The sequence below is a fragment of the Cotesia glomerata genome, linkage group LG6 (genome assembly GCF_020080835.1).
Source record: "Cotesia glomerata isolate CgM1 linkage group LG6, MPM_Cglom_v2.3, whole genome shotgun sequence".
In the NCBI taxonomy this organism is placed as follows: Eukaryota; Metazoa; Arthropoda; class Insecta; order Hymenoptera; family Braconidae; genus Cotesia; species Cotesia glomerata.
This window is the reverse complement of record NC_058163.1, coordinates 24628785-24650270: the sequence shown is the minus strand read 5'-3', so window position 1 is coordinate 24650270 and position 21486 is coordinate 24628785. Positions and strand designations below refer to the sequence as shown.

Sequence of the window (21486 nt, the reverse complement as noted above, 5' to 3'; positions counted from 1 at the left end):
AAACTTTTTTATTATAATTATTACAACAAAAAAATCGAAATACCTTCAAGAATATCAATGAAATCAGTCATAAATGAGACTGTCTCATTTATAAATCTCCTAAATTTAAAATTGCCTCAAAGTGTGTCCTCAACGGGTTAACAGACAAAAATTACTAATATTTTTCTTAGAGCAATCAAATGAATTTATTAATTAAAAAAAAAAAATTATCACCAGCTATTTCTCTCAAGAAAAACTGGCCGCCATTACCGTCTCTTTAATTGAATAAAAAATCCATCTAGCGATCCGAGCAATAAAAAAAAAAAAAATTCGGCATCTCTTTTCTATTTCTCAGCCCCCCAGCCTTACATTAAGCTTGTCTCTTGACAAGAGCGGGTGGCTCTTTTGCTTAAGAGGGTTTACTTGTATCCCCCGAGACGCGCATGCGTCATCCGATTAAATTCGCTAATTAGTTAATTAACTTAAGCACAAGGACTCCACTTGCACACTTTTTAGCTCGGTCTCTTCTTCAACTCCCTCCAATTCGACTCCTTTTAGCGACCCCTTATATTCAGCTCGAGGCTAAGTAACTTGACCGTCTGATTATGACGCATCGTTCTGTACCAAAACTAAATAAAAAAAGGACTTTTAATTCCGCTAAATTAATATTCTTTTTATATAGAACATCCACGGTGTACATTGCGAGCACAAACACACAAGAGAGTAGAAGTGGGAGTAGTATTTATTAATTTAATTTAAAAAGTTTAAAAGCATTATTGCATTCATGATATGACTCGCATCAGGATCGGGGATGAGAAGTACTATACAGTCTAAAAGTAACATCAGTTAATGCAAAAAGTTTTCTGTGGTAATGTAGCAAAAACGATCGATCACAATGTATGTCTATGACAATGGAAAATTAATGTATTATCTTCCCAAGGTGGACTGAAAGGTGGGAAACTCCAGAGAAAAGTCCAAAACCTCTGCTGGTACTGGTATCACATTCTATGGACGATCCAAACGAGGCAACGGCTCAAGCTGGAGAAGTTAAGGGTATATAGAATTGGGTGGTAGCGAATAATAGTGATGATAGTACGCCGGATACGTTGGGACACGTCAAGAGTCCAGAAGTGCTTTTCCGTGTTCCTTAACTCACTCGTTGTGTCGTCTTTTCCAGGCTTGGTCCTTCTTTCGATTCTCTTTTACACTTTTATTTGCAAATAAGTTGAGATATTTCTATCCTGATTTGTACTATTGAAGCTAAAAGCAAGAGATTTTGCGGTTTTTTTAACTTAGAATCATTTTAAAAATAGATCGATTTGATTTAATAGTTATGGGGATGGAAAAAATTTCGTAAGTTTTTTTTTCTAAACGATTTTTCAGTATTTTTAAATTATTAGAAATTAAAAATAACTATTAAGATATTTAGAAGGAATGTTATAATAAAGTTTGGTGCCAATTATAAGTCAATACATCACATACATGGAAAAAAGTTAACTGTAATATTCACTCGGATTCCGGTTAATTTTTATAGTTTCAAACAGTAAAGCGGATGTCGGGGTGGCAAAAATATAAATATTACAGAACTTAATGTAGAAAATATAAAACCCACAATTTATAATTTAATATCTAAAATAAGTGATAAGTAGCTGTCACTATAGTGAATAACGACTCTTTTATCTTAAAAAAATACAGTTTCAAACAGTAAAAATTGCCATTTCAATATATAGTCGATATTATGAGGAGAAGGGGAACTCAGATGAAAGAGAAGGGGGTCTCACTCTGGGAGAATTTAACATTTGAAACAGTAAAAATTATACTTTTAAAATATACATTTTACCAGTCCAAGCAAGTCAATAATTACAGTTTGATTTTTAGCGTTGCGTTTAAAATTTACTATTTTACTTTGTAAATATTGACGTTGCTTGTATTAGAAATTTACTAATTTTATTTTATACTTTTTACATATCATAAGATCATTTTTTAAGTACGAAATGATAAATATCAAAGTCTGAATTCTTAATTATTATACTTTAACATTTTAGACATTTACATAGCAAATATTACTGTTTGAAATAGTATTTTCTTCCATGTAAAGAGTAAATTGTAACATTTAAATGGTAAATATTATAAAGTGAATAGTAAAATCACGATTTTATTGTTTGAAATGGTAATTTTTAGCAGTTGATCATTACTTATTATAAATCGACTGTTATTTATTACAGTTTACTTTTTTCCGTATAGAAAATGAATTAGAACTGTTTTGCTGAGTGGAGTCCACTAAACCCCGTGTGTCCTCAACGTAATTTTTTCGACGTATGTCTTCAACGGGTTAAGATCTGGAATACTTTAATGTATAAAATAGATAATTGAAATTTACCAATTTAATTTTTTTCGCATCCCCTACAAGATTTTTGGGTCAAATGATTTTTTGATTTTCCATGCAAAAAAAAAGTTACTAATATATTTACAAAAAAAACATCTTCAGGATAAATATTGTTTTAAAAATTCTTCTTTGTTCAATCAATTAAAATTTTTTTTTGTATCAAAAACACAGAATTCAAAACCCCGCAATTGGCGTAATTAGAAGAAAGCTCTTGGGAGTTGATAGAATAATTCTTTTGACTGGCGGTTGCTGATGAAATAATCATATTTGTTTTTTATTCGATTGTTGATTTGAATGGTAGAGTGGAGCTTGAGTGTTTGGAGCTCTGTCGGGGTATCCTGGGTTTCTGGTGTAATGAAGGGAATAAAAAGACAGCCGAGGGGCCGAGAGACTGAAGAAGCGCATGGGGTTGTCGGATTGAAGGCTGGGGAGGTGTAATGGCCGGTAAGGGAGAGGATTCTGCATGGTGATCGAGCATACACTAAAACTCACCCTGTCAACGCATCACTTTCAGTCGTTTAAATAATTCGTTTAAGGTTACGCCACGTGTGCAATCATTTAACTCTATTTCGACATACCCATACAATACTAAACGAATCTTGCTGCAGAATGGACGTTTTTTATCTTGTTTCCGGGCATCAATAGATTTGTTAGTCATGCATACCATCTGATTGATTGTTGATTTCTGTACAAGTCATTCAAATTCATTAATAAAATCTACATTGAACAAAAAATCGTTGATTTTTTTCCAACATGATTATTTTGATCCAAAAAAATTATTTCGAAGAGCCGAATTTATTGGTTCGAGTATTGTTTACAGACATTTATATGTACTTTTGACTTTGCAATAATATTTTAAGCTTAAGAATTAAAAAAAATTTTTTGTGAAACCAAAAGAACATGTCTTAAATTGTACACTAGTTTAGTTATAAAAAATTTTTTAAAATTATTATAGATCTCTATGTTTTAATTAATTTGAATTTCAAGTTTAATAACAAAAAAAATTTTTTTTTGGCGCTCTAATATTATTGTAATTACATAGAAGAAAAGGTTCACTTGAGCCAAGAAAATATTTTTCCTAATTATTTTCTTAAGCGAAAAAAAAATTTGTTTTTGACAAAAAATTTCACTTATTCCAACGAAATTAATTCTCTTGCTTTAAGAAATACGTATCTTGATTCAAGAAAAATTTATTTAAGTCAATAAAATCTTGTTGTTTTGAGAAAATTCAGCCTCTTGCTTCAAAAAATTTAGTTCTTGATAGAAGTAAATTTTCTTGTCTTGAGAAAATTTCTCTCTTGCTCCAAAAAATTAAATATAAAGATAGAAGTAAATCTTCATTAATATTTTTATTGATTAACATGTCAAATGGGAAGATCAAATAATATTTCATCATTTTTTTTTCATTCAATATGTATAATTGCACGCTAAAATAATATAAAATAGGTATCAAATATTCAAGAGAAAAATTTTCTCAAGGTGAGAAAATTTTTTTATCAGCTGAAGTAAGTGACACTGCTTCCCTAAAGTATCTAAAAATCTTGATCAAATATAAAAATTTATTGTATCAAGTATTTGTGATAATTTGATTTAAGAAAAAATTACTTTCACCAAAAATAAAATTTCAAAATAAATTTTTACTTCGGCCAACACAATTTCGGTCTTCCTTCGGGCATTCGAAAATTTTCTTGAGCCAAAAATTTTGTTCTCTAGTCAAGAAATTTTGCTTTCTGTATATATATATGTATGTATAGTCGATTAATGAAAAATAGTCCTTAACTTAAATAAAAAAAAATTCTATATCTTTAATTAAGAGCTCGTTAGCTTCCATCAAAATCAATCATAATTTATTTAAAAATAATGTTATTTTAAATTGTTACAATTGTTTAGTCACACAAGAAAATATTGGTATCATTAATCCTCTTCAACAAAAACTTTCAAAGATAAATATCCACTGGTGCCAGGATAGCCTTTATGAAACCAACCAATTCCATGAATTGGTTTCGGTGGCTGTGTTACAACTTCTTGCATGTCTATGAAAGGAACAATATGTTGTATTTTATCCATCTCGAATGATGTTCCACCGAATAATACGTGATAGCTGCATGGACCTTTGCTTTCTATGTTACTCGCAACAGATGAAGTAGGTGGCACAAGACTTTGACGTTGACGTAATATATCAGTAGTTCTGCAAAAGCCATCATAGAGTTTCTTTGAGAATTTTAGTTATTATAAATAATCAAACCTGGAAAAGTGATCGCATTGATTGAATCCGATTTTCGTCTTTTTTTTACGATTAATATTGCCATACTCATCAATATCTAGCCCATAAACAGCAAATCCAAACAGAGCACCTATTTAATAAAATTGTTAAAGTTCAAATTAGTCTTACTTTTTATTACAACACATTAATTGTTATTTTTATAAATATAACCTGTGACGACTGTTTTTTCCTTTAGAATAATATCTTCCAAAATAATTTTTAAACCTTCGTATTGACCATTCTTGAAGTTATACACCACTTTTTGTGCATTCTTACAACTACTTTTAACTTTCCATTTTACTGTTGTTGGATCAATCGTTCCATTGACCAAGATTCCTTGCTGAAGTTGGAGATGTATTCTGTTGTCGTACCTTTTAAATCGAGCACCAGTTACGGCTCTAAAAAATCAATTATTTTTGTCAAATGATTTCCTTTAATTAACCAATTCATAATAATGCTCACCTTCCTTCATAGGCTACAACAGGATCAAGACAAAACGAGTCGAGTAATTTACCACGAGGAGTAAAATTGTCGTTAGAAGAACGTTCACATAAGCAGCCACAAATATTCCCAGTATGGATGAAAGTGTTGTAAGACTTAGCTATATTCTGCTCTAAAAATCCGTTGTAACGATTGCCCATCGAAATTGCAATTAAGTAGTGATTTGTGTACGCATCTTTTCTCTTTTGAGTTTTCTAAAATATAAAATTCAAGGTATTAATGTCAATTTTTGAGTTATTTGTTTTTATCCTTTATTAAAACTTTGATGTGACGTTTTTATTGTTGTCGCTTTTGGTTGTTATGGTGACCACATTGGCAACGGTTAAATATTTATGAGTAAAATTTGTAAAAATACACTGAGAAAACAGTTCATTTAAATGAAATGAGGCTCGTTAACTATAAATAAATCTCTTATTTAAATATCACAAGTAATATTTATTTGATACAAATAAATTGATTTATTTGAGACAAAGTTACAGTATATTTGAATGAAATCCAGATTTGTTTATAGTTAACAAATATTTCTTAGGTGCTAACAATGATATATTTCAACCAAATCAGATTTGTTAACTAATACCGCCAAACTTATTCTGCCAAACTTAATGTACCGATCAGCCTGGAGTCCCCTTCCGGTCTCGGCCGGACCCCCATCGAGACAGAAGTCTGAAAAGCGGGGTTAAAATTATAAAAAAAAAAAAAAAAAAAGTTTTTTACGAATGAAGTTTTTTAATAAAAAATTTCTTTTGTAACAATTTTTTCAATAAAAAAAATTCTAAAAATTTTTAGATGTCGGCTAACTTAAATTTCATAAATTAACAGACATCTGTCAATTTTTAGGACTTTTATAATAATAAAATTTTAATTAAAAAATTCCACGTCTAAAAATTAAAAAAAAATTACAAGTGCAAATTTTTTTTTTAAATATGTTTTTTATCGTTAATCTGTAATAAAAAAAATTAAAAAAATTGACAGCTGTCTGCTAACTTCAGCATCATAATTATTAATGTCTATTATAGTTAACTATTCCAATACATATATTTGTCTAAGCATATATATATTTTTTTTTATTTTATTTATTTCTATAAAAATTAAACAAACACATTTGTAAAATGAGTTAATTCTCATTATTTATTTTTTACAAATCACGTCGAGAAATAACAGTGGCGACCGTATAGCGACACCAAGCGTAATTTACTTAAAGTGAGATTTGTTAATAGTTAACAAATCTTTATTTAAATGAAATAAATGAGTCGATTCAGTTAAATAAACCAAAACGAAGTAGTATTTGATTCAAAGTAATATATATTTGAATGGAAGAAATTTGTTAACATTAAATACATATTTTTAATTTATTTCAAATAAATCTGCGCATTTGAGCCAAACAAACTGTTTTCTCAGTGTATTTATTAATTAAATTGTCGATAATAAAAATTTTGACAAAAGCGCGTTAGATTTTCTAGTTTGATAAATTTCTTACTTCATAAAGCCAGCAAGAATGTAGTCGTCCGTTGCAATCATTTGGATAACTCAAAAAAGATGATCGGTTTCTATTTTCTGTATCAAAGTGATCACAGCTTCCAGTGCAAAATTTTTCATCATTCAAATTTTCTTCATTGATAACAATTCCGTGAATACTGTTGAAAAACTCAAATGTACCTTGACGTTCAAGCAAAAATTAAATTAAATTAAAAAAAAATTAAATTAAAAAGGAAATTAATTAGTTGTAAAAAAATTTGGATTATTTGAGATTAAATTACCTGGTTGTGTGATATTCGGGTCACCTCTACTTATCGTAATAAATTGATGTGGTATCACTGATGATATTTTTAGATCTAAAATTACTGTAACACTGAAGACAAAGCTCCAATTCCAAAAATTTGCCATTGTTTTGTAAAGATAGCTTGAGGAATTTTTAATAACTGATAAAAGCTGTCATGTCGTCTAGACGTCATGATGATGTGGAATGATCCACGTAGATGTTTTTTTAAATGGTTCTTTACAACAATAAATTATTGTGATATTTTTAAAGCTATAAAAAACGTGTATACACCTCGAATAAAAAAGCAATTAACGCAGTCTGAGGTAGTAAAAGTGAGCGCAATTAAATGTTTATTGCTTTATTTTTAAAAATTTTACAAGAATACTTTGATACCAAAAATTTTTTAGATTTTGAAAGAAAAATTAAAATAAAAATTTTTATATTTCTTCTTGATAATACTAAAGTTAGCCGACATTTTTTATTCTTATTTTATTTATTAAATTAGAAATAAAAAACATTTTTTTAAATTACATTTATAGTTTTTTACAAATTAAATTTTTTTTTATAATAATTTTTTCAATGTCAGCTAACTTAATTATAATTTCTTCTTAAAATATTTTAACAAATTATTAATTATAGTTTTGACAAACTATTAATTATTAATTTTATAAATTTCTTCTCTGGAAAAAAAATTAAAAATAATTTCATATTTTTTTTCTCAGTAAAAAATTTTTTTTATAAATTAAAAAAATGCAATAAAAAAATTCTAAAATTTGGTGAAAAAATTTATTTCAATTATTATTATACGGAGATCTCCAAAGAATTCTTCGAAGAATTAAAATTTTGTGACTGGCGTATATGTATAATAAAATGAGCTCTATAGTTAAATTTGGTATGATCAAAAGGTCTTGACTCAAACTAATTCTTTTTATTATTGTTATTTTTTTTTTTTAAATTAACATTTAAATGTTATGTTATCTATATTTGAACACTCGTAGGGCCAAAAATCCTCCATAACCACGCGTTCCTCTATAGTACCAGCCGATTCCATTAATCGGTTCCGGAGGATCTGTAGTTACTTCTTGCAAATCTATGTACGGAACTACATGTTGGATATTATCATATTTTTCCGAAGTTCCGCCAAACAGTATATGGTGTCGGCATGATTCGCTGAGTACTCGATTTTGTCCTATAAAGAACGTCGATGCCACGAGAAAATTAGAAACGTGAACCAAATCTTTTGTTCTGAAAGCCAATTATTGATTTTTAATCATTCTTTTTAATCAACTAATTACTTTAGTTTTCATTAATTATTATTTATTATCATTACTTTCCGTTACACATTGAAGATTTAGTTATCGTCCGATTAGAATCGATGTTAGCGTTATCATCAATACGCTGTCCGTGTACTGATTTGCCAAATGTTACACCTGTTTGATTTAAAAGATTTATTTGTAGTTAACAAATTTATCATCTTGAATTAAGTAGAAAAATTTTTAAACTAAATAAAATTTACTTGAATCAAGAATAATTTCTTAAATCAACAATTTTTCTACTTAATTAAAGTTCATTAAATTTTTCAAAAAGATCTTCTTGGTTCAATAATTTTTCACTTGAATTGAGTTAATTTTTATATCAGTTTAACATTTAAAATATTTATTTAATATGAAGAACTGAATTATCTTATAATGAATATTTTTAATTTTTAAAAGTATTTTACTTTCTCACACTGAAAAAAAAAATTAACTTGATTCAAGAGAAAAATTCTTGTACTAAGAATATAATTTTGAAGAGGGTAATTGTCTTGAATCAAGACGAAAAATTCTTGAATCAAGTAAAATTTCTTTAAATCAAGAAAAATTTCCTTAAATCAAGAATATTAATTTTTTCAAAATTATATACTTGATTCAAGAACATTTTTTTTTCTGTGCAGAAAAGTCACTTGCAAAATTAAAAAAAATCATTTTATTACTCCTTATTAGTTTACATACCTGTCACGGCCACATTATTCGGTAAAACAATATCTTCCAGCGTGATTTTCAAGCCTTGATATCTACCGTTTCTAAAATTGTAAATAACCTTTTTTGAATATTTACACTCAGTAGCTTCCTTCCATGTAACCGTTTGCGGATCAATTGTTCCATTAGTCAAAATTCCTTGCTGGAGTTCGAGGTGAATTTTGTTCTTATGAACTCTAAACCTTGCTCCGGTTGCAAATCTGCAGAAAAAGTATTTTTTGGTAGAAATTGAAAATTGAAATAACAAAAAATTCAATTTTAATTGTTAGATAATCTGATTTGGTAAAAATTTGAACTTACTTTCCGGCGTTGACTGAAACGGGATCGAAACAAATAGAATCGAGTAATTCCCCGCGAGGAGTATGTTTCGGATTATAAGTGCGCTCACATAAACATTTGCAAATATTACCAGTATGATGATATTTATAGAAAGCATTATTTATCCGCTTTTGTAGATATTTAGTTGGTTCATATAATTTTATGTTGAATAATATTAATGAATAGTTTTCCCAAGCCGACTGTCTTTTTTCATTTTGCTAAATATGATACACGGAAAAAAGTAAACTGTAATATTCATTTGGATTCCTGTTAATTTTTATAGTTTCAAACAGTAAAGCCGACATTGGGGTGGCAAAAATGTAAATATTACAGAACTTAATGGAGAAAATATAAAACCCACAATTTATAATTTAATATCTAAAATAAGTGATTAGTAGCTGTCACTATAGTGAATAACGACTCTTTCATCTTAAAAAATTACAGTTTCAAACAGTAAAAATTGCCATTTCAATATGTAGTCCATATTATGAGGAGAAGGGGAACTCAGATGAAAGAGAAGGGGGTCTCACTCTGGGAGAATTTAACATTTGAAACGGTAAAAATTATACTTTTAAAATATACATTTTACCAGTCCAAGTAAGTCAATAATTACAGTTTGATTTTTAGCGTTGCGTTTAAAATGAACCATTTTACTTTGTAAATATTGACGTTGCTTGTATTAGAAATTTACTAACTTTATTTTAAACCTTTTACATATCATAAGATCATTTTTTAAGTACGAAATGATAAATATCAAAGTCTGAATTCTTAATTATTATACTTTAACATTTTAGACATTTACATAGCAAATATTACTGTTTGAAATAGTATTTTCTTCCATGTAAACAGTAAATTGTAACGTTTAAATTGTAAATATTTAAATGTGAATAGTAAAATCACGATTTTACTGTTTGAAATGGTAATTTTTAGCAGTTGATCATTACTTATTATAAATCGACTGTTATTTATTACAGTTTACTTTTTTCCGTGTGATTAATGAAAATAATGATTAATCATCACACTGATAAAAGACTTTATTGATTTCCAATATCATGTCTGATAAGCTTTATTAACTGTTAATAAATGATTTTTTATCATTAGATAATTTTATGAATATTTATTATTTATTAAATAACATTTATTACCATTTGATGAATGTCCGTTTATAGAAAAAAAATATTTAACGGTTAATAAATAATTATTGATTGTTAATAAACATTTATTTCGACTCTTAAATAAGAAGTAAGTGTTTAAATTGTACAATTTAATTGTATAGTTATTTAAATTGTATAGTTAGACACTTCTTATTCTCTCATATTTTGAATAGATAAAATAAAATTTCAATAGGTCAGAAAAATTAAAAGGGATTTTTTATAAAAATTTAACACATTCAGTCATAAAAAATAAATTAACTACTAATAAATGTGGCACTTACATGTGGCTTATCAAAAACTACATCAAAAATAAAAAAATAATTGATTATACTCAATAAATTAATAAACCAATTTATTAATGGTTATAGTAAACTCTCCTATCAGCGCAAATTTGCTTATTGAATATATTTTTGGTTAAATTTATACGTTACCTGGTGAAGCCAACAAGATTGAATTAATCCGTGACATTCGTTTGGATAACTCAAAGAGTTTGTAAAAATTCTTTTGGATTTATCAATCAGATTACATTTTCCAGAACACAATTTTTGACGATTCAAATGTTCTTCATTGATAGTTACAGAGTATAAACTGTTGAAATATGTTAAGGAACCTTTAAAGAACCGGAAGTATTATTATTTATTTATTCAGAAAAAAATTAAATTATCAAGTATATAGTAGTAAGAAATGAACTTGATTATAAAGAAAAAATGTATAATAACTTTGAACATTTTGAATCAAGCGGAAGAAATTTTAAATTGAGAAATTTATTTTTTTTTTTTTTTTTTGGTTAAAAAAACGTTTTTCTATTTAATCAAGTTTTTTTTTTTTTTTTTTTTTTTTTTTTTTTTTTTTTTTACAGTAGACTTTAAATATTTAATAAAAGTTTGTGTAAATTACCGACTGGCCATTCGATGAAATCATAACTTCTAAGAGAAACTAGTGTCGTTACAGAGAATTTGATGGTTATAACAAACACAATTATGATAAGAATGGACATTTATAAATTTTTGGATATTTATTTAGTGAAGATATTGATTTTAAATTTTGAAAAAAAAAAAAAAAAAAAAAAAAATGTGAACTGCAACGAAATTAAAATGACTTAGAACGTGGATAGCTGTCCATGCGTTTTATAAGTAATTGAGGAAACGTAAATCTATTTATATTCTTGATATCTTTTATAATAACAGTCATCATTCTAACACGTGGACAAATTATTATTTTACTTGAAATAAAAAACTTAAGTACAATTAAAAATAATTTTAAACGCTTTATTTCGACAAATTAGATTTTTTTAAACTTTTAGAGAGTAAATGACTTTGTTAATTTTTTTTAGTCTACTTTTTTTTTTTTTTTTTTTTTATTTTATTTATACCAGGATACAAAACATATATACATACATATTACATCATAGAAATATAAATGCATGTCCCTATAGAGGTGTTTGTAGACACCTGTGCGTAGGCCCGGTAAAGGCTTCTTCACTATAAATAATACATTTTCCTGTCATTCATAATTTTATATATAGAAACAATTTTTTTTTTTTCCTTTATTTTTATACTATGTATAATTATGAAGATTTTTGATTTACTTTGTAACTTTTATAATTAGATTTAGACGTAAATTATTAATGTTTATTTTTATTTAACAATAACCAATATTTTAATTTTGTTCTGATCGTTTTATTTTTATGTGTAAGAGTTTTCAGATGATTTGGTAATTTATTGTAGTATTTAATGGCAACAAAATAAGAATTCTTACATGCTATCTCTTTTTTTACTCTAGGTAAACTTTAAAACCCAAAAAGTCGCTATTAATGGGATAACAATTTAATAGATAATTAAAAATGAGCTTGATAAAAATTTCTCTTAAATAATTTAAAAAAAATTTATAATTCAAGCTTGGATTTATAAAAAAGATGGGTTCAATCATTAGCGAGCGATTAATTGAAAGGTCAAAACTATAGACACAGTTCTGATGAATTAATTAATTTATCTCCGAGCTAATTATTTATTTATTTATAATTATGAGTTTCACTGATTATGAAATTATCAAAACGGCTGACTAATTATCGTTAATTAATTAATCAATTGTAATATTGTGTTTCTTGGATATTCATTTATCTCGTCAACACTGATAACTCTTTAGTCGTGCAATCAGTCATATATTACCACAATTCAAAAAATATAAATTTTAAAACAATAATGTAACATTAATGTAAGTTAAAAAAAAATATAATGTTTTATAATTTAATTTCTGAAACTTAACTCTCTTGTAAGGACAAGATTTAGCGATCATGCACCATCAGTTGGAAATTTTCAATACGACATTCAATAAAAAAATGATAAATGGGCATATTTAGCTAAATATATCCTGATATAGCCAATTTTTATATTAGGCCCTCTCAAAAATTGCATATGCACTTATCAGATTACACAGAAGAAAAGGTTTACTTGAGCCAAGAAATATTTTTCTTCCTAATTATTTTCTTGAGCGAAAAAAAATTTTTTTTTTTGACAAGAAATTTCACTTATTCCAACAAAATTAATTCTCTTGCTTAAAGAACATGTAATACAGTCTGTTGTCGGTAATTCAGTTTGGACTAGTGATAACAAATGCCAATTGAATATATCGGATTGTTTATTTGAAACACATAAAATGCACTGAAGATTATCAGGTTGACTGTCAATACTCCCAACATTGTTCAAAAAAATTAAACTATAGTTTATTTACTATAGTAAATGAAATTTTTTGTTGATAATTAGTTTTCTATTCAAACCTAGTTGCATTTTAATAATTCTGTCTTATAAGTAATCTAAACTAAAGTAAAGATTAACCAAAAAATTAAATCAATCTCAAAGATTATATTGATTGTAAGTTTATGAGTAATTTCTTTATAGTAAAGTTTATTTACTTGAATATATGATGGGCCCGGAGATAAGGCAGTTTTACGCGCGAACTCTACCTATTTATTTATCATTTTGTTATTTTTTTTCAATGATTAAATTTAAAAATAAAAGAATCAATTTACGAAGGACTATAATTAACATACTTCTGCCAAGTTTAATGATTTTTTGTTCAAAAATTACTTGGTCAAAAAGCGTCTCAGTATTTTGTCAAAAATTTGAATATTTTCTGTCCTACATATTCTTAAGAAATACGTATCTTGATCCAAGAAAATTTATTTAAGTCAAGAAAATCTTCTTGTTTTGAGAAAATTCAGTCTCTTGTTCCAAAAAATTTAGTTCTTGATAGAAGTAAATTTTCTTGTCTTGAGAAAATTTCTCTCTTGCTCCAAAAAATTAAATATAAAGATAGAAGTAAATTTTCATTAATATTTTTATTGATTAACATGTCGAATGGGAAGATCAAATAATATTTCATCATTTTTTTTCATTCAATATGTACAATTGCACGCTAAAATAATATAAAATGGGTATCAAATATTCTCGAGAAAAATTTTCTCAAGGTGAGAAAATTTTTCTCTCAGCTGAAGTAGGTGGCGCTGCTTCCCCAAAGTATCTAAAAATCTTGATCAAATATAAAAATTTATTGTATCAAGTATTTATGATAATTTGAATTAAGAAAAAATGACTTCCACCAAGAATAGAATTTCATGAAAAATTTTTACTTCGGCCAACACAACTTCGGTCTTCCTTCAGGCACCTGAAAATTTTCTCGAGCCAAGAATTTTGTTCTCCAGTCAAGAAATTTTTCAGACACAGGTTACAAATTGAAACTTTTAAGTCGTAGAATTTAATTATAATTTATTCAAGATGAAAATCAGAGAAAAGAATGTTGATAATCAGGATTCGGTCGGCTGAGAGAATAAGAGAATGTACTCGGGCTGTACTGTTAATGAGGTAGGAATTAATTAACCGAAGCGCACAGTGGAGTGAGGAACTACAAGAGGACTGTAATAGTAGAGATGAGAGAGAGAGAGAGAACAGTTAGTGGGGCTTGGAAAGGGTAATGGGGTGCTGGCGCTATCAGGTGGGGGTGTAATTAGGGCTCTATAATTGCATCGAGTCAGCAAGAGACTACAGCATGAGTGACAGGTCATATTCACCTATCCAACGGTATTTTATGTGTACTAACTCACGATAATTCTAATTATCTTGACTTTAGAGTTGATGGTTTATTTTCAGTACTATTGATTTTTGTTTATCTTGATGAATATTCAGGAATTTTGTGAATAATTTCGACAAGATATTAATTTTGAAGAGAAGTTTATGAAAAATGCGGTTCTATTCAAAGACAGTAGCTTGTACTGTCTGTCCTTGCACACTAAGAAAAAAAAATACTTTTACTCAATTAACAATTTCTTGGTTGAAGAAACTCGCTGACGATCAAATATTCTATTATTATTAATTATTAATTTCTAAAGAGAAGAACATCAATATTTATCTTCGGAAAATAGATAAACAAAAGAATAGCTTTATTTAAATTAAGTAAAAATTATTTCAATCAGTTTAACAATTTCTTGAGCTAAGAATATATATTCTTGAAAATTTTCAAGAACATAAATTCTTGTATCAAGAACATTTTCTTAATAAAAGTATTTTTTTTTCTCAGTGCACGCTCAGAAATCATAACTAATTGCTAGAAAATGTTTTTAATTAAATCTTTAAAGATTTTGTTAGTTTTTAATTTAATTTCTTAGCACTTAGAATCTATTTTAGTAATATAAGTGAGAGAATGACATTTTGGCACACGACGGCATACATTTCCGTTTAAACCGTGAGAGAAATTCGTCTCGTTGCTCGGGCGTTAGTTCCAGCAATTTAGTTATCCTGGCCTGGTCTACTGCAGCTCGCGTTCTCTTGGTTGATGATGAGTAATATCCTACTGTCAAGGATCCTACTCGTTTTGTCATTTTGTCTGTCTCATTGTTAATCTCGAATATATATATTATATTAATATAATTTCATTTAACACACGATAGAGTTATAGATATCTACAATCATCGTAGATATCAATCAATTTTTATTAAATATATTTTTATAAAAAATTAAATTTTTCTTGGTTTGAAAAATTCATGGTTTTAATAAATAAATTAAAGCTCTTTAATGAGCAGCAAATTCTCTGAAAAATTTAAAGAACTTGATTGTTTTCAAACAAGATACACTGATACTTTGCCCAAGAATTTTTATTGGATTAAAATACGCGGTAACGTCGGTCCAATATTTTACCGACCTATCTTGTCAAAAAAATTTTGAATACTTTTAAAAATATGTCGAAACTCAAGGCAAGAAATTCTTGAATCAATATAATGAGTTATCTTCAGAATAATTTTATTTTTGAATAAAAAACATTATTTTAAAAAATTTGGACAATCCCAAAGTGCACGCCTTACGTTTTTTACGTCCTAACCAAACAGTATTTACTCTAAATATAAAAAAGGTGTTATGTTTTTATTTGTAATGTAAAACGAGTATCAAAGCCATTTAATAATAAATTACACGCTCTAGCCATTGTATTATTTATTTTCCAACACAACATGACCGAGATATTTATAGAAACGTCAAATTTAAATATACTTTACATGCTTTGATGTATTTTTTAAAATTTTTAGAAAACTTAATAACTGACTGTACCGAAAAAAAAAATTCTTAACATGTCCCGAGTAAATTTTATATGTCCATATAATTTTTTTGACTAAATTTAGTTTTAGAAATCTCCAATAGATAGCGCATGAACGATAAATTTTCTCCCTACTTAAGAGTTGATAAAAGTTTGGAAAATTCAAAAGTGCACGCCACATAATCTCATTTTCCAGAATAAAATTGATTAAAATAAAATACAAATACTTTTAAATCTTTCGCGCCATTGTCCACCCAAAAAAGAAAGGTACTGCGCATGTATTGTAAACGAACCTTATTTACATAGATATAGATATACAAACGGTTAGTGGATTTTTAGTTTATTGCTAATTATAAATAAACTACATTGAATTAGACCGTGATCTTCGAAAGGACTTAGTTTTAAATCATACTGAAGCGTATAAAAAATAAATGGACTTGATCAGTTAAGTTTTTCGGGAGTTATCGTGATCACGCCAGTTTTCATACATACATTTGACAGCCGGACGTCCACGGAATAATTTTTTTAAACATTTTTTTTATTTATTTAAATAGCAAAATGTCTTTTAAAAATGTCATAAGTGTTGAAACTAATGTTTTTCCATTACATTTATATGTAAATATTGTTCTACAAGTGCGATAGAAAATAAATAGAGACAATTTTAGTTCAAGAAATCGCTTGATTTTTGTAAGACGAGTGTAGAGCACAACCTCATCAGCTTCGCTTATGAGGCGTGCAATAAAATATTTTTCTTTTCAGTGTAGTAGTTTAGTATCAAGTTTATAAATAAATATTTTCGTAACATAACTAAATTAAGATACAAAATTCATGGTTGATTCGTTTCCTTTTCGATTTAACTAATAACAATCTTCCCGGAAAAAAATTGCTGGTGCGTTTCACCGGGCCCGTTCGAATTCTCCTGGACGCTTCCGTTTCCGGAGTAAATCGTCAATCGTAAACTATTATTCAGCGAGCAGAGAAGAGAGCCAGAAACAACGAATCAGTGGAAAAAAAAGCTAAAAAAAAAAAGAAAAAAGAAGTGACACGAAACCAAACCAATGAACGAATAAACGATAAAAAGAAAACAAGAGAGTAAATACAGCGTGAACAAGTATAGTAGTGAAAGAACGGAAGGGAGTTTCGGCACGAGACTGCCATTTGACGGAAAAAAAAGCCGAGCGAGAAAAAAAAAAGAGGATCAAATGATTCCCGGCGGTACCGCAAGGGGGATACTTATGTGTTACGACTGCGACAGATACTGTAACACTGAGTCTGGTGATCAGCACACTATAGCAAACTCTCATGCGTTTTATACCCCGTGAGCCGTGAGTGAGTGCTATATGTTATATGTGCTATAGAACTTGGATGAGTTTGTAAATGTGCGATGCGCGTAAATGCGGTCGCGTGCGTCAGCTACGCCCGAGGATGTAATTGCCGTGTCTCGTGAATGCGTTCGTTCTGCCGGATGTGATTCGCATTAAGCACACCCGTCCGTCAGTCTATGATTCCGAGACCTATCCTTACTATCTCACACACATACACACATATACTTAATATTCTGGCCAGCACTTTTCATCTCTCTTCTCGTGATATGTTCTTAATAAATAACATTCCTCATTCAACCGGAGAATATTATCTATTATTTATCTCTTAGCCTCAACTTTTATTGTTTTCTCTTCAATTAATTAAATCTTTGATGGTTTTTCTTTTGAGATAATTTTTTTTTTAGAGAAAAAAATCAAAAGCAAGGACTCAAAATTTGTTCTCAGTTATATTTGTCATCTATATTATTAAGAGAATAAGAAAACCAATAGTCAATTAATTATAATAAGTATTTAGGCTGCATTCGAAAACACTCTATCTCTAGATATATAATTAAGAAATGACCTTGTATCTTGTGAACTATCGACATTTTTAAAGATATAAGCTCATCTCGATGTTACACTTGTCAAGACCTTTCATTTGAGTACCTACATCAATTTTTTCATATATTTATATATATATATATATATATATATATATATATATATATATATATATATATATATATATATATATATATATATATATATATATATGTATATATGAAAAATATATGAAAATGCATGTGGGTACTCAAATGAAAGCTCTTAATGAGTGTAACATCGGGATGAGCTTATATCTTTAAAAATATCATAAGTTAACAAATATAATATAGTTTCATAATTATTGACATTTTTAAAGATATAAGCTCATCCTGATGTTACACTCATCAAGACTTTTCATTTGAGTACCCACATCAATTTTTCATATATTTATATATATTATATATATATATGTATATATGAAAAATATATAAAAAATGCATGTGGGTACTCAAATGAAAGCTCTTGACAAGTGTAACATTGGGATGAGCTTATATCTTTAAAAACGTCAATAATTGTGAAACTATGTTGTATTTGTCAACTTATGATATTTTTAAATATATAAGCTCATCATGATATTACACTCATCGAGACCTTTCATTTGAGTGCCCACATCATTTTTTCATATATTTATATATATTATATATATGTATATATGAAAAATATATCAAAAATGCATGTTGGTACTCAAATGAAAGCTCTTAATGAGTGTAACATTGGGATGAGCTTATATCTTGAAAATATAAGGTACTGTCTGTAAGGTTGCTAGTACTTTTGATTTTTATTTGAATATTAATTGTGAAATATTGAATTTGGAAAAATTTTTTGAATCCATTATTTTCAGAAATTCATAAATATTTTAATTATACTAGACATTAAATTTTATTTTTATTCATAGTTAAAATTCCAATTTTATTGTTAATATCTTACATAAAATTTCTTTTAATACTGATTAATATCTAAATTTATCAATAATTTTATTTTCATTACGAATATTTTTTACTTAGGCTAATTATGACCCGACAAACTTTATGCTTCACTTAAAAAAAATCCCAGAATAAACTATTTCCAAAAAGCCATACTCATGTCCAATATCAATAATACGATTAAATACCAAACTATCACTGATTAATGTAATTTTTTTTGGAGATAAAAAAATTATCATAACAAAGTGTCAGCTCCAGTGTGACCGATGGAAAAAAAAAAGATAAATTATAAACGATAAAACCATAACTAGAATAGTAAAAAATATCAGGAACGGTCTAAGTAAAAGTTAAAAAGTAAATAAATGTGTATGTAATAAGGATAAGGATAAACATATAGATGTTGTGCCGCGTGTCTGCTATCTCAGCATATCCACACACCCTTAATGCCTCGGTGGCTCATCGCTAAAATGTTAAATGCGTTTTCGTATATAAAATGCGTTCAGATGCACCCACCAGATAAGACCAGCCGTAATGTATAAACCATATAGGGGATAGGGTGGATTATGGATCGTATTGTATCACGACTCCGACACACATACACACAACTTACCAACGTCCCCAACCTCAGCTTGTCTCTGTTTCCATCCCTGTCCCCGTTTCTGTCCGGGCGTTATGTATCCGACTTACACAACCCCAGTTACACACAAATACCCATCGTATTCTCTACTCTGCTGTGTTACAGACTCGAGACATTTGAAAACCGATGCTCATTTATTAGGATTTCACGCCTCCTGTGGTCTCATTGCTTCTGTTGAGCACGTTTTACGATTCTCTTATTATCCTGCATAAAAAGAGATTTCAAATCTGTGAGGTAGATCGTGAGAAACAAACTATGATTATTTTTTTTTTCCAACTCATACTGCACGACTCATAATGCAAGGCATTTTAGAGATTTCTCGATGATCGAAAAAATTTCCTTTCTGCAACTATTTTTGTTAGTTCATCGAAACAAGATCGAAGAATTAAATTATATGACCTACAATACGAAATTTTTAATGTTGATCATCTAAGATAGTAGTAAAATTTAGCCAGTGTTTAAATAATTAGTTTCATAATTTTGTGATCAAAATTAATGATCGTTTAATAGAACTTTCTATAAAGAAGTATCCTAATATTTTTCATTTTGATTGCAGTAGTTATTTTTGAGGATGATAACAATTACTATCGAGGATAATGATTTTTTATATGAAATTTAAATTAGCTTAGATGATAACTATTATTGTTTGTGATGGTAACTGTCACAATCTCTCAATTATTCTTATTATAAATATCGTTTTCGAGATTATAAAATTTATTGTAAAATTAACAATTGTAAATTTTAAATTTAATGAGTTGATCTTGATACACAGAAAAAAAGGTTCACTTGAGCTAAGAAAATATTTTTCTTCTTAATTATTTTCTTGAGCGAAAAAAAAATTTTTTTTGACGAGAAATTTCACTTATTCCAACAAAATTAATCCAACAAAATATACGTATTTAAGAAATACGTATTTTGATCCAAGAAAATTTATTTAAGTCAAGAAAATCTTGTCGTTTTGAGAAAATTCAGCCTCGAAGCTCCAAAATATTTAGTTCTTGATAGAAGTAAATTTTCTTGTCTTGAGAAAATTTCTCTCTTGCTCCAAAAAATTAAATATAAAGATAGAAGTAAATTTTCATTAATATTTTTATTGATTAACATGTCGAATGGGAAGATCAAATAATATTTCATCATTTTTTTTCATTCAATATGTATAATTGCACGCTAAAATAATATAAAATGGGTATCAAATATTCTCGAGAAAAATTTTCTCAAGGTGAGAAAATTTTTCTCTCAGCTGAAGTAGGTGGCGCTATTTCCCTAAAGTATCTAAAAATCTTGATCAAATATAAAAATTTATTGTATTAGGTATTTATGATAATTTGAATTAAGAAAAAATGACTTCCACCAAGAATAGAATTTCAAAAAAAATTTTTACTTCGGCCAACATAACTTCGGTCTTTCTTCAGGCACCCGAAAATTTTCTTGAGCCAAGAATTTAGTTCTCCAGTTAAAAAATTTTTCTTTCTGTGTAAACAATATTAATATTACATAATAACGTTTATAATATTGATGATGGTTATAAATATTTTCTAAAATAAAATTTGACAGCTGTTATTAATGTAAATAATTGTAAATAGAATGATAGGGTTGAATAAAATAATAAACTAAGAAGTATTCATTTCTATTGAGTTAACTTAAAAAAACTCTTTAATAACAAGAAGATAATTTTTTTTTTAATTAAATAAGCCGTGTACTTTTGAATTTTTCCAAAATTCTTCATTGTTTTACAAACTTATGACTTACATTGTCCGATTACTTCTATTACAAAAGCGCTTAACTCTTGTTTATTTGGACTTATTTTCTGAAACGGTAACTTACTAAGAAAGAGGTTGCGGGCTTTAGTTTACTTTTAAAAATTTTATTTGCTCGACGTGCGATTGTTAGTACCATTAATCAGGCTCACACTGAAGGTGTGAAAAATGTGCATAGTAAAAAAGGTAAAAGCTCTTTTAAGTTGGCAACAATGCGCGGATTTCTAAATCCCCGTGGGTATTGTTATCGCGGAGCTCTCTCTAACGTGCATGGGATGTCGAGGGTGGAGGGTGTAAGAAGTAG

At 27.9% G+C, this 21486-nt stretch overlaps 3 protein-coding genes across 3 annotated transcripts in view; 1 reads left to right on the top strand and 2 right to left on the bottom strand.

Annotated features, from left to right (window-relative positions):
- The window catches only part of LOC123268222 (LIM domain only protein 3-like), a 156573-nt gene that overhangs the window by 26699 nt on the left and 108388 nt on the right, over positions 1–21486 (top strand). The gene's annotated exons all lie outside the window — the stretch shown is intronic.
- LOC123268087 lies at positions 4263–7122 on the bottom strand. The gene is made up of 6 exons (XM_044732970.1): positions 6887–7122; positions 6607–6785; positions 5091–5323; positions 4800–5026; positions 4611–4719; positions 4263–4553 (listed from the first exon to the last, which is right to left on the bottom strand). Exons 1-6 carry the CDS (start codon positions 7011–7013, stop codon positions 4280–4282), a joined length of 1149 nt encoding a protein of 382 aa, XP_044588905.1. The 5' UTR covers positions 7014–7122; the 3' UTR covers positions 4263–4279.
- Positions 7839–10278, bottom strand: LOC123268086. Its single transcript, XM_044732969.1, has 5 exons — positions 10258–10278; positions 9207–9442; positions 8880–9106; positions 8219–8318; positions 7839–8133 (listed from the first exon to the last, which is right to left on the bottom strand). Exons 1-5 carry the CDS (start codon positions 10276–10278, stop codon positions 7863–7865), a joined length of 855 nt encoding a protein of 284 aa, XP_044588904.1. The 3' UTR covers positions 7839–7862.